Here is a 14,697-nt window from a genome sequence, read left to right on the forward strand (position 1 = left end):
ATCTAGGTCGTGAATAATGATTTGATTGATGGATCGTGAACAATGATTGATCGATGGTCGTGAGCAATGAATTGATTGATGATGAAGAATGAAAGAGCTATAGTAAAAGAGTTTTAGGGTCAAATAGATTATTTTAATTCTTTCAACACTATTCCACCCATTATATTTTCCAAAACTCCATTAAATTTAATGAATTTATACTTGATGTTTCATAGTTGAATGCTACCATAAGTTCACATAGCTGAGAACACACAAAACTTCAATGCTAACAATTCAATTTACTTTGTTCTTATAGAATTTAATGATAATGTGCCTTACTTGTATACCTTCAGAGAAAAAGTACATTCCATCTTCTGTTATACTAACAACTCACAAAGACCAGATTGCCGATTGCCCGGTTGCCGGAATGATAACACGAAGAGTTTCTATATTTCCCAGAGAAGAAAGCAGATAATCAACATCTGGAGCCACAGCCTCAACTAAAGTGTGAATTTCATCTGTTATGATATGAATTGCTGGTAATTTCTGCATCTCTTCATTAGATGTGTGTATTGTCTGTTGTGGTATCAGGAGGTTTTTGGAATGTATTCTGGAGAGAAACCGGCTTTTAAGGGTGTGAGGAGAAGGTCCATCCACCTGAAAGCAAAGACCAGAGAGCCATCACAATTACAAATCTTCTAAATTTTCAATTCCTCTCTGAAACCTTGTACCACAGTTAGGGCAGAACTCACAGTTAAGCACCAGGAGGTAAGTTTTGCATTTCACTTGCACTTCTTTTGGATTTGTGCTTCGATTTCTTCTCCCTTTTCTTACTCCTGTTCAGCAATCAAGGGATGGGATCAGTCCAAGGAAAGGTAAGAAGGGTACTAGAATTACACTGATCGGTTCTGACTAGAAAGTGTATTAATTACTTGTCATGTGAGCTAGGATCCAAACAAAATTTCAGTTTTCGATCAATATGCTTCATGTCTTCAGTTGTAGGGACTTGATGTTTCATTACCTGTATGTACATCAAGCAACTTTAAATTAGCATATGAAGCTGATTTCCTCATTTAGTACAAATTTTGAAATAATGCAGCTATTGCAGATGAAGTGTGCTCCCTTTTGAGCCAATATCACTAAGTAAAACAGAAGCAGCCTGTACCAAAGTAGAGATAACTGTGAAATATAACCAGTCCCGTACCCAAGAATCTATTGCGTTTAGAGATTCAGTGAGCTCTGAGAAGGCGTGTGAAAAATCCTGTCGAGAGAGGATGCTGCTCAGATATCTGCATTCAAGCATGCAAATTGAAGAAGATTGAACCATGATTTCAGACAATAAACAGAATTATGTTCATGGACAATGGTAAGAATTAACCCAGACCCAACCCCACCATTTGGATGACTTAATTACTGTGCTATTGTGGCTTCAGCTACAAGACATGAAATATAATTGCCAAAAAAAAAGTGTGCTATTTTTAATTTGGATGACACTTAGGAAGCAGTTCAAAACCTCTCGAAGTCAAGAACTTGGTGCACCTCATTTGACCTCCGCAAAGCAGCCAATGCCAACTGCACAAAGTTTATGATAGGCAAAATTACAGGAAAATAAATAATTCCATGAAATACAAAAGCAAAACTTGGATGATAAAGCTATTTAGCAGGGTCCAACTCCAATGACAGATTTAAATGTTATCTCCTATGAACTTTAATTCATCTTCACCTTAAATCTTGGATGAATTCTGTTGAGGCATTATTAAAATCCTTTAGCAAGAAGAATGAACAGACACAGTACAATTGTACCCAAAAAATTTGATTGAAGAGTGGCCCTACAGAGACTGGTATTTCTGAAATTTTGTGCTTTGGGGAGCTCCAGATTGCATAGCAAATTCAATCTTTGAAAAAAAAAAAAAAAACCTACTGCAATATTAATCAAAAGACTCCTAATCTGCATAAAACTACTAACTTGATCAAAGTGTCATGCCATCAATCTGTGGGTTCTGCATCAAAAAAGGCCTCCGGAGATTATTAGAGGGTCTGTCAACAAGGGTCACCACTTCATTTTCAAGAATCATATTTTGGTAGGAGTAAAAATCGATAATGTATCTAAGAAACTTGTTTTGGTTTCAAGAAAAATGGAACAATTGGATAGACAGAAAATTGAAATCTGAAAGGAAAAAAAGGGTCCATTAGGACCCAAACGAAGCTTGAAAAACTATAAATTCTCTGGAATCCAAAATTTGAGACCCCATCATTAGGATTTCCATAATATTCTATCTGCAATTTGAAGAGTGACATGATTTTTTGGAGTTTGAAGGTAAAGAAAGCATATTTGTTTAGGGAAAAAAGAAGGAAAATGATGCATACAAGAAATCTCAACACATTAAGAGTTCGAATAATGAAGAATACCTGGCCAGGAGGGAATAGAAGTGGCGCATCTGTGAGCATGGTCTTGTCTACTTCCATCTTTGCAGTTTTGTGCAAATCCTACAAAGATATTTAAGCAAATATCAGCACTTCTGTGGAGAAGATCGGAAGAGTAACGGGGGAATGTCCCCATGAGTTTATCTTAAACAACAGAACAAGCAACAAACAGACCAGCATGTTGCATGGCAATTAGTTTACATAACTGTTTTCAGTGTTTTGAACATCAAGCAATGATTTAGCCAAAATTTTTCAAGTGGGTCTATAGTTCATTGATTCTGAATAGGGGCAAAAACTCCAGAGGACATTTTTGCCTGCTCTAAAGGACAAATACTTGAAAACAAACATTGAATAAAATTGAATGTGAAAAAATCTACCCAATGTGCATCCTGTTGAACCAGATGTCTGCCATTAGCTCAAGTCAGTCCCGTAAAATAAAGGGGCAGGAAATCATCTCTTTGTTCATTGTTGGATGGCTTGAAAATTCGGTATTCTTGTTATTAATTTCTGGAGGGTATTAGGGTCTTCCCAAATTGGTGCTGGATATTTTGGGGAGTTTGTACCTGAAGTGCCTAATTTTTATTTATTTATTTTTTCTTTTTTGATAGGTATTCTTGATTTCATAGATACTTTATACGAAAAAAATGCAAGGTTATATAACAGAGTTCTTTGTGCTTCTTGTCTAAACCTTTTGCATTTTTTTTGATAAATTTTTTGATGGATTACATTGACTCAAAAGATTTCAGGTTGATTAAAAACATTCTCATTTTGCTTGTAGAACCCTACTTACAGCATATCAATCACCAATAAAAAAACATTTCAGAGGCCAAAAAGGAAAAGGAAAACAAAAAAGGGAGCACCCAGCCTTCACGTCCATTTTTCCAAACAGCTCTCACCTTTCATCTCCATTGTTTGGAGAATATCAGAGTGATACAGCATTTGTGTGTAGAAAGACTATTCAACAATCAATGAGTGTAAAATGATAAGAATATATTATTCTTGTTTTCAAGAGAACCAAGGATTAGGGAGCAAAATACAAGCAAAAAAAACCAACAATTACCTTCAACATTTGAAGCTGGTCATTTTTTGCTTGGCAGAACTCCTAGAGAACCAAAACTAATTGTCACCAATTGCAGCATAGAATATAAAATGAAATCAAGGTAACCATACCGTGAGACCAAGAGACCAATTAGAAAACAACAATTAAAGGGGAAAAAGGGAAATATTAGAAGTTTTTCTTGTGTAAGTATGAAAACAGAATCTGTATAAAGAGTGGATTGGCTAGACTAACCTCCATGTCATCAACAAAACCTTCAACTGAACGATATGGTGCAAAAACAATAAGATCAAAATCTAGACTCTGCAATATAAGAGGCAAATATATGAAAAAAAATGAAAGCACAAGGAAGATAGAGCAAGCAATATCATAAGAGGCATATCCATGCCTGAAGAACTATCATCTCATTATTGAGAATCATTTGGTGATCTTGTGCAATCCCCTTACCGAGCTCCTCCGCTGATACATGGTTTTCTTCTATCTTACAAGCTGCATATATGCAGGTTAACCTACAGAAATAGAGTCATTTCAATTCAATAAATATACTATCAAGTAATACTCATGACAATGAATCTCAGTCCAACATGATCACAAATGAAAATGCTATGGTACGATAGGGATGTATATTAAAATCATAAATATGTAAAAGGGAACACACAGACGGGCAGACCCAGACATTTTCCTTTAGGGGTGACAGGGAACCAAGTAAACATATTAAAATAATACTCTCTTTTACTTTAAAAGAAATACTAAAAATGATACAGGGGGTTAGTATTATAGTATAAAAAAATTCATGGTCACCATCCTATTATTTTTTAATGAGCCTTTTTGTAAACACTTAAAAGATAAGATTAGCTTTTGAAAACTTAGGTGAGGTTGAGAGAGCATGACCACCCTTGCATTGCCATGCACAAAGGGTAAGGAAGCTTTTTCCACTTGGGAAGAAGAGACACCAATCATAACACAGACCAAACTTTCCTATGCCTAGACAGATTCCTTGATCTCCAATTTCATATTGGAAGTTATAAGTATCAGCCAACTTAATGGCATAAAAGTGAAATAGATCTAAATCAATCTTACATTATGTGTTTTGGGTGATGTTCCATGACCGACCACTGCAGATAAAACCTTTTGTAGTATATGAGAGCTGTTGCCTGCAAAAGATAAACCAATTGAAGAAGGACAACTCTAAAATCCCAACATATTACTTTCAATTTCCATTTTCCTAAAGAAACACAGGTACCTGAATTTTGTGAGGGAAAGAGAAGGCTGCACATACTTCTTGAATCTTATACTCATAGAATGACCGCATAAATCGTTCCTCTTCAAAATTAAGTGGTTTGGGTCGAGAACGCTTTTCAGCTAAATTGAAAACAAGAAGAGACTGTCATAAAGATAGCAGTAGGATATGCTCACCACAAAAATCTTAAGCAAAGCAATCAAAAATCTGAGAGAGAATCAAATACAAATGCTATGAAAAAGGAAAGAAAAAAAAAAAGGAGAAAGGAAGTTGACAAGAGAGCATTTACCATTGTCTTTTGCACTAATTTGAGGTTCAGGGTATTGCAATGACCCATCAGCATCTACTTCAATGCGTGTTACTCCATACTTCACAACATATTAGTAGATTGTTGTCAGTGGAATAATGAATCTCAAATGATTTCTTGACAGATTTTCTTGACGTTGGAAAAAGCAAACACTGAAAAGAAAAAAGGAAGAAGTGCACAACAAATTTCTAAGAACTCTTTTCTTAGAAATTTGTGTTCATGGGTAAAGATGTACATAGATATAGGTATATGTTTTCATGGGTAAAGATGTACATAGATATAGGTCTTATGTCTTTATTTGATTTTGTAGATTGGTTGGTTTCTTGTTAAGAGAGGGAGTTGTTTTTTGTGTTCTCTTGTTCAATGTGCTTTTAGGTGTTATTTGTATACGTCCCATGTACATTGGTGCATAGTCTTTTAGCACTTTTTAATTTATTTGCATTATTTTCTTATCAAAAAAAGAAGTGCACAACAAATGTAGCTAATTTAAGTGTTCTGCATTAAGCCACAACATCCCCAACTTTGATAAGTATTCCAGACAAAAACCATAAGAAGGCCTAGTCACAATATTTGCCTATATATACATAGGCAAATAAAGTGCCTAAAAATAGGGGGCAGGTGCAAATCATGTATAGAGGAAGTATACAGAAAGCTCCTCACAGAGAAGAAGAGAAATAGAAATAACACCATAACAACATTAGCTGATAACAGGAAAAAAAAAGATCTTACAAAGAGCAAGACTCCAACCCTATAGGAGCTCTAAATCATTCTAACAACTTGACAAAGAAGTCTTTCAAGGTCTGGTCTGAAACACACTTATCTTTAAACACTTTTCCCTCCCTCTCTTTCCACAAGCACCAGAATAGGCATATTAGAGCCAATCTCCAAACCTTTCTTTTCTCCAAGTGGACATGCCAACTGAGGAGATCTTTAACTATCCTAGGAAGAACCCACTGATACACAAAAAATTTCAATAACAGATTCCAAAACAACCTAACTCTGTCACAATGAATAAGGAAGCAGCTTACTGTTTCCTCAACCATCTTACATACACTGCATCTGTTGATTAAGGACCAACACCTCTTGATCAATTGGTCAATAGTAAGAATCTTCTTCCACGTAGACTCCCAAACAAAGAAACAATTACAAGAATTAACTGAAAAAAGCCGCTCCTCCTCTCTCCTCCAAGCCATCATGTCCACCTCTATCACTGGCACCCTAATGGAATGAATGCACTCTAAAAATTGACTCACCATCTTCAGCTCCCCATCCTGAAAGGGTCTAAGAGAACAGGGGTTTCAATTACCTTGGTCTCCCTCCACCACCCATACATCTGCCACTCTTGCATTCCTGGTCAACAAGACTATAAAGAGACAAAAAAGCTTCCTTTAGAAAGCACTCTCCAATCCACCTATCCAACCAACCAAAACCTGGTCCAAACCCATTCACTACCAATATTAAACTCCTCATTTTCAACTCTTGCCATCCCCTTCTAATGGCTTTCCATAATTCCAACTTAAATGCTTCTCATTTGTAGTCTACTCCATTCTCCATCTAACTCCCCAAACCTGCCCCTAATAACTCTCCTCAACCACTTAGCAAGCAAGACCCTGTTTAGGATAGGGAATCTTTTGATTCCTAATCCTCCATCCTTTTTTTCCCAAACACGTGGACTCATAAGATAAAGCTTTATACCCTTGACTTGATTCCCCTATAAGAAGTCTCTTGGATCTTCTCCCATCTGGTTACGAATGCCTTTGGAATGACCATTTACAACTTGAAATAGGTTGGCAAGCTTGAAAGCAGACTTTATCTACCTCCTTTGGACAAATATTATTGTTCCAAGATGCCAACTCCTTATAAACACTCCTCCACTGAATTCCATGTTGAGAAAGAATTAAAATATGCACCTAAAGGTAGTCCTAGATAGGTAGAGAGAAAGTCACCCACGCTGCAACCAAGCAAACAAGCCTCTCAACTCCTTCCACCTCTCCTACCAAGATCATCACATTCTTTGGTAAATTAATCTTCAATCTTGACACTAACTCAAATCAAGTCAGAACCCACCAAACATTTCTCAACTACTCCTCACAAACCTCGTAGAACAACAGTGTATCACATGCAAAAAGAAATGAGTCACCTCTTCCCTACTCCCCTAGCCCAGAAGCCAGTAACAAGACCCTCTTGTACACCCTTGAAAAGAACTCGCTTCCATTACCAACACAGGTAAATAAGAAGAAAGAGGATCACCCTTCTTCGAACTTCTAAAGCGTTGAAAAAACCCAATCAAAGTGTCATCCACCATGCCTAATTCTCATGTGTTCCATAATTGAAAGAAGAAATTTCCAATTCGCATGATCATACACTTTCTCAACATTTAACTTGCACACTAACCTTGCATTTGAGATCCCCCTCCTGGAATCTATTGCCTCACTCACTATTAAAGCAGCATCTAAAATCTATGTGTCCTCCACAAAGGCATCTTGAGATTATGGTACCACCTCTCCAATGATCTTCATGAAGCTCCTGGAACAACTAGCAATTCACTATTTTTTTCAATATCAATGCACTCTTGGTAAAGTGCTACTATTTCTGAAAAGTCTCTAATTAAAAGTACACTTACAGGACACTAATTTCACATTAATGTAGCTTGACATATGCAGTTAAGAGTATCCCAGTCAAGCCAACTTCATCTTCAAGGGACTTTTTAAGAAATTACCAAGGGTGGCTAATTTTTTCTCTGACACTTAAGATTACTAAGAGGCTAATAGTCAGAACCAGAAGGGAAGAGACTTAAATTAAGAATCCAAAAGATCATAGTTGATGGACATACTTCACTATCAAGTCATTCAATTAAAGATGCAGATTTCCAAAACTTCTATATCTTCCTAACACAAAGGTTGATGTTAATATTGATATTGGGACATGCTGATGTCTCACTATCTAATGTCCTTTTTTGAACTCCATCCCGCCATCCTTCGTTCTCTTCTTTTCTTTTTTCTTCATTCTCTTTAAAGGAGTTCCCTTCCTCTTCTCATGCACATCTTGTTCTCAATAAATTTTCATTTTTCATAATAGACGCAAAATAATTTTTTTTTTACAGATTCTATCATTTTATTTTATAAGACTGGACCCACTTATTTGATGCTTGATAAGATTCTAGAGTAATGCTCATCAGTTTTCTAGTTTAATAAAGGAACAAAACTTAGGGCACTTGCCGAGCCACTCATTCAAATGCACAATTATTAAGACTTTATTTTATTGTAGCCAATAAAATTTCACATTACTCATCCAACACAACAACAAGAAATCATACCAAATACCCAAAAACCCCAATATCTTCATTTCATGGCAGAACCCATTAACCTCCCCATTTATTTATCATTACTGAGCCAGTGATATCAAATAAAAGTAGAAAATATATGCATACATAAACATTCATATATGTAATGAAGCAGGAATGTCTCCATACCTTCTCCAATGTTTGTTTTGCTCTCTGATTGGCAGCTTTGTACTTTTCAATCTACAGAATACACACATTCTCAATCAATGTTGTCAATACCATTTCATTCAGTCAAACAAGTTTGTGTTTCACGAAATTTTCGAATATACTAAGAACCTCATAAATGGTATCATTGCTTATTTTGAAAATTCATTAAATCACACCGTTTGGTTGCCGAGAAAAAAAAAAAGGTTCCTTGTTCTCTCAGCAATCAAACAGAGAACATAACGATATATAACTGCATTTCGCTTTTGATAAAATTCAAGAAACAACAATAAACAACAACAAAAAAATTATGGCACTTAAAATTCTGTGGTTTTCCTGCGTTTTCACGGCAACCAAACAGAGAGTAAAATGAGGGAGTGTTACCAGGTCTTGAGGAGTGAAGATCCACTTAGATCGGTGAGTGGAGGTTTGGAAATCGGCCATGCCCACTCGGAAACCCTAACTCGGAGTTGCTTCCGAGTTTACAGGGTGTGCTTTGATTGAAGAACGGGTTACTGCTAAACGACCTCTAGTCATATACTTATACAGTTATGTGCCTGCACCTGGTTTTTAGAGTTTCCTAGAAAATAAACATAAAAATATATAATTTTTCTTCTTTCCTTTTTATTTTTCATAGATTAATTAGGACTTATTTGGTATCTGTTTTTTAAAACAGTTCTGAGAAAATAATTTTTTAGAACAATTTTTAAAAATTGTTTTACGCCGTTTTGTAAAATAAAAGTCTATTTGAGAATCTAAAATTGTTTTTAATATTTTTAATATTTTTAAATATGTTTTAAAAATAATTTTTATTTTCATAGTTTTTTTTTTAATTATTATATATGTTTATATAATCATTCTTTAAAACGGTTGAAAACAAATAAAAAAAGTTTTCTAAAAACATCTTGTTTTATGTTTTTTGATAATAAAAAACAGGGAAAAAGAAAATAAAAAACAGTTTATAATTGTCAAACGTATTTTTTAGTTTATTGTTCTAAAAAACAAAAAACTGTTTATGAAAACAGTTCCAAAATAAGGCTTTAATTGCCTGTTTTATTTTTGCTTCAAGTTATTTTTTATTTTTTAAAATTCTTTTACTAAAATTATCACCAAAAAATATACCCAAACGACACATAAATAACATGGTCAAAAAATAAATTATCACGGTCCCATGAAAAAATTGATGATTAAACGTGGTATCAGATCTTGGTTTGATACAAGGTCTCGTGTTCAAGCCTTTGTTTCATTGGATATGAATCAAAATTCTAAAAGTTTAAACTTCTAAGAAAATTGACTGTTTGAGACTTACTTTCTAAGTAAAAGCTCTAATTTACGAAACTTTTTATTCAATTTTTCATATATGTAAAACTCTATCCCCATGATATAGGGATGAGCAACTTTGAAAACTCGTATTGAGTGCTTGTATGAAATTAGAATTGCTAGTAATTATACATACTCCCTATCACATGATGGAAGCTGGTGAAATCGGAAGTCGTTTCGTAAAACCGAAAGTCATTATATAAAACAAGAAGTCGTTACCTTAACCACAATGATGGAATTAAACATTGAAGGCAAAACTAGTGATTAGTGTGAAGTATAATATTAATTTTATGTTACATACACTTATGAATGCAAGTCTATGCCCTTATGGTTTTAAAACGAATCTACTTATATATTGGCGATTAAATCCTCGATCATTTGTTATAAGTATTAATTCAAGTCCATGCAATCATTATCCTAGTCATCTTATTCATGATTCATCAAACTTCAAATATTTTCGGTTAAAGAATAATTATATAAAATATTATTTTCTTGAGCTTATTTATATTCACATTCATGACTTTAAAACACATCCTATAATTAAATTATTACTTTCGATTTTAAAATGCATTTATACATGCTAGATGGGTTACCAGTGGGCAGGTGGCAAGCTTTTGGTCCTTACTTTGACATTCCTAATCTTCTTGCCAACCAAACAGGGCAATTTCATGGTATAACAGTTTTTAGCTTCCACTATATCATGAAAAATTCATGGAACTGGCTGTATCCTGTATGATATTGTGCTTGATGGTGTAGTGGTTTTCTTCTGTGAAAATTTCCCTTTCTGTTCAATAAATTCTTATCATATTGACAACTATAAAGGGCTATTATAGAAAATGAGTGAAATTTAAGCGAGATGCAATAGAAGAAACATATCAAAAACAGCTTTTCTTCTATAGGATTGAGAGCCCTAATTTTGGGGTGGTTCAAACTTATGAGTCAAAAGGAAAAAAAAAAAATTGAAAAACCAAAATTCAAAACATACAGAATCAAAATATGTTTTGTTGATGGGATTGTCTTCTATTTCTTGCAGTTCAGCTGTTTGAAAATTTGTCCCATTTGATTTTTCAAATTTGTTGCTTGTTTCTGGTGTAGAAACTCTTGCTGTTGCCTCTGTGATTCAAAATGAAATTATTGTTTCCATTGTTGTGTAGAACACATGCTGAAACTCAATAACCTAAGCCTGTTATAAACTCCCAAGTTTTCAATATCTTCTCAAGTTTTCCTTGGACTCTACCTGACTCCTTTCATCATAGAAAACTCTGGCCATGTTCCAAGTATAATTTATTGGGTGAGGGACGAAAGGAGATGAGATATCTTGCATAGAAAATACTCTAGTTTATTGATACCGGTCTTTGAATTAGTCTATGTTTTATCAGTATATACTAAGTAGATAAACATATACATCTTTGACGTGGAAACGGTCGGTTATTTGTGATATCCATCTTGAATTTTTCTGGGTGGTGCTTGGATGACGATGCTTATGTTACCTTCAAAGCATAAATTTGATTGAGCCGTGCTTCTGATTGGTTTTTATATATTTGTTGCTTTTTCACTGAAAACAAAAACTCCTTTTTTCTTTTTTGGCAATGGAGTTGCCTTGAAAGAAGCTGCATTATCTTTTGTTTCATTCATTGGATTCAAACTATGTTGATTTGGTCTTATCTGCTGATGAATTCTATCGTTGGCTTTGTTATCGAAATTGAGCATATGTTTCATCATAGATTTGTAAACACCCTTCTGTTCTTTTCTTCTTTATTTCCTTAGCATTGATGCTTCTTCAACCAAATTGTATCTATGTTGTGACAAAGTTAATGTTCATTAGGACATCTTAGCTAGGTTTTTCAGCCTCAGTAGATGGTTTATATCCGATTCATGATGGACCATCAAGGAAAAAAACAATCAAATCGTCAACTTAGTCACCTATTCTGATTTCCATAGCGGCTTTTGAGCTGTTGTGAGCTTCTACTTTTGTATCATGGGCTGAGAGATTGTGCCAAAATAGGAGGCAAAAAATCACTCACTCGCAGAAAATAAGAGTTTTATGCATATCACATAAATGATAAAGCAACTGGGGATTCAAATCCACTTTGGTTGACAAGTGACATCCATAAAACTTTGATAAGATTTTAGACAATTCATCGCTTCAATGAATTTTAAGCCTTGATTTCAGAGTTTGTTATAAACTGTTAGTGAAGTTATTCATGTATTTGGACACAGGTGCTAGCTAAATAAATTGCACTGTCATATAGGTTATATTATACTTGAACAAGATATACAGAACAAACCCTCTTATTACATATATTATGATTATGATGGGGGAAAGACGACAACAGGCGATTAAACAAGAAAACAGTGCATAGCTTCTTTAGTGCTTATACAGTTTCTTAGTTGTCCCACCAGAAACTTGACTGAAGGTAGTCAACCACATTCTTGTCCAATTGGAAAGCCTTAGTGAGAACATCAGCAGAGATGGGTGGATTTGATCCAAAGACTGCATTTGCTATTGTGATCACACCAGGGTTTTGGCTGCCCAGAGCAGCAATGGCAACTGCATTAGTATGCCCAACATTGAGCTGGAAGTGAATGAGACTGATAGGGAACACAAAAACATCACCCTTGTTGAGGACTTTGCTAATGAGGCGGTTGTCAGGGTTGGATGTGACAAATCCAACATAGAGAGTCCCCTTCAAGACGACTAGGATCTCAGTGGCACGAGGTGAGTGTGAGGAGGGTTTAGGCCATATGGCGCATAGTCAACACGTGCCATGGATATGCCAAGAGTGTTGAGTCCTGCTATTTGGGCAACGTTTACAAGAGTGACAGTTGACCCAACTGGATTTGACGTGTTTCGTGGGATATGCAGCCCTGAAAAGAAGAAATCTTCTGGTGTGGCAAGCTTGGGGTCCTTGCAGAACTTTCCATTTACAAACACTGCATGACAAAAAAAAGTCAGTTAACATCATACAGTTATAGATAGTATACTTATGTGTGCTCTGTTTCATGCCATGCAGAGAAAGTACATCAAGGTATATGATGTATAGACATCTCTTGGCAGAAATGTTGCAGGCTGGGGTTAATCATTTAAATACAATTACAGGGTCATTATTGTAGATCCCAAGCATAGAAAGAATAAGTGAGCTTATCCATACCCGCAGCCTTCGGATCATCAATAGCAACACAAGTGTCCTGCAGCGGGCTAGGGTCATAGGCAGAGGCAAGAGAAAAAGCCAACCCCATGAAGGTGGCAGCCATAAGGAAATGAACACTTCTCACCATTGTAGGCTGTCTAACAACCACAATTTTGTAGGAAACAAATTTGGCTATGTTCCAAGTACTACTGCTTGGTTGAGGGGTGAGAAATATATGAAACATGACTATTTATAGATAAGAATCCTTGAATTAGTCATGGTTTTTTTTTTTTTTTTTTACCTAGATTAAGCATATAGAGTTACTAAGTCCTCAATTGGATAAGCTTTTTCTATTTCATAGATGAATCGTTCTTCAACTACTACAAGCATTTTTTTAACTTTGCTTGTGCCTATACATCTTTGACATGGAAGTCATCTTAAAACTTTCTTTCTCTATGCAATTGAAAATCTCATTGCCATCAATTTTAGCTGGTTCAATTTTATATCAATGACTTCATTGAAGCATTAGTAACTTATATTCCACTCAGTTTCACATGGACTATACAAATCTATACTATAGTGGATTCTATATCTATTTTCTAAATGGAAATTCTGAATCACCTTTTTTTTTCTGTTGTCATTGACATAGAAGCAGACAAAACTCAAAGCATGGATTTGAATAAGTCATGCACCAGAGTGCTCTCTATATCATCAGCCTAAGAGTGGGTTTTGTTACTGACTACAAAAAGCTCTCTCTCTCTCTCTCTCTCTCTTTTTCTTTTTTTTCTTGCAATGGAATCATTTTGTTTTCAAACATTGATGTAAATCTAATTCTCTGATGCCAAAAAACCAGTTCATGGAAGTTGTTGAAAGCCAAGATTTACTTGGGTTTGCCAATGGGAATTGCCCCATATCCAAACCCTCTTGTTGTCTCATTTGGGTTAGAAAACATGCATTGGCAAATCAGCTCATAATGTTTTGTGGGTGTCCATACACAAGTGTCCTGCAGTTGGGTAGGTCAAAGGCAGAGGCAATAGAGAGTGAGAGAACGACAGGAGCCAACAGTTAAGGCAAGGACTACTAGGAATTTGCACATGAAAAATGTTTTAAAATAGTTGAGTAGGAGACTTCAGGTGAGTCTATGTTTTATGGATATTTTCCAATTCAAGATGAACCATCCTTCACGTTTTTCCCATCTTCTTTTCCTTTGCTTACAGTCTTACACTAACACAGCTTTGACATGGAAGTGTTCAAACTTCAAAAGGCATTTTCTCTAACGTAAACAACAATTTCAATTTCTTCTGATCAAATGTTCTAATGTGTCTGGTTCTCAGATATCTTAAGTTAATTACTTCTGAATCAAGATTTGATCAAGCAACTGATAAAGGATCCAACATGGATCTTTATTTATTCTTTCTTTTTTCATTTCTTTCCTTCGTATATTGCCTTTTCAAATAAGGTATGACACATCAACTGAGGTCTAAGAGTATTGCCTATCAACTGAGGTCTAAGAGTATTGCTTATCAACTGACCCTGGTCCAGGTTCTATTGTCTGGGTGAGGGGATGAGAAATATTTTTGTGCAGGAAATAGGGGTCTTGAATTAGTCTATGTTTTACCAGTATATAGTACTAAGCATATGGGTTCACCAAATCTGCCATATACAAATAGCTTCTTTCGTTTGAAGGATGAATCATTTTCAAAAAACCAAACCCATTTCTCATTTTTTTTCCTTTGCTAACATACATCTTTG

The 14,697-nt window shown here is 35.2% G+C and overlaps 1 protein-coding gene and 1 pseudogene across 1 annotated transcript; both read right to left on the reverse strand.

The window, feature by feature from the left end:
- Nucleotides 1-185: 185 nt before the first annotated feature.
- LOC117910541 (cyclin-H1-1-like) lies at nt 186-9,020 on the reverse strand. The gene is made up of 14 exons (XM_034824644.1): nt 8,879-9,020; nt 8,480-8,530; nt 4,990-5,068; nt 4,704-4,822; nt 4,541-4,614; nt 3,849-3,969; nt 3,695-3,763; nt 3,464-3,505; nt 2,389-2,466; nt 1,493-1,551; nt 1,184-1,268; nt 912-1,000; nt 732-815; nt 186-636 (listed from the first exon to the last, which is right to left on the reverse strand). Exons 1-13 carry the CDS (start codon nt 8,936-8,938, stop codon nt 734-736), a joined length of 1,008 nt encoding a protein of 335 aa, XP_034680535.1. The 5' UTR covers nt 8,939-9,020; the 3' UTR covers nt 186-636; nt 732-733.
- Nucleotides 9,021-12,038: 3,018 nt separating this feature from the next.
- On the reverse strand, nt 12,039-13,101 carry LOC117910544 (annotated as a pseudogene).
- Nucleotides 13,102-14,697: the final 1,596 nt, after the last annotated feature.

The sequence above is a fragment of the Vitis riparia genome, unplaced genomic scaffold (assembly GCF_004353265.1).
Source record: "Vitis riparia cultivar Riparia Gloire de Montpellier isolate 1030 unplaced genomic scaffold, EGFV_Vit.rip_1.0 scaffold774_pilon_pilon, whole genome shotgun sequence".
In the NCBI taxonomy this organism is placed as follows: domain Eukaryota; kingdom Viridiplantae; phylum Streptophyta; class Magnoliopsida; order Vitales; family Vitaceae; genus Vitis; species Vitis riparia.

Excerpts from the sequence above, each read along its gene's own strand:
- LOC117910541 (XM_034824644.1), bottom strand. The coding sequence starts at position 8,938 with ATGGCCGATTTCCAAACCTCCACTCACCGATCTAAGTGGATCTTCACT. Across the intron at positions 1,552-2,388 it reads TTCTATTCCCTCCTGGCCAG|TTGGCATTGGCTGCTTTGCG; the intron begins GTATTCTTCATT and ends AACTTTGTGCAG. Across the intron at positions 1,001-1,183 it reads TAAACGCAATAGATTCTTGG|GTAATGAAACATCAAGTCCC; the intron begins GTACGGGACTGG and ends ATGTACATACAG.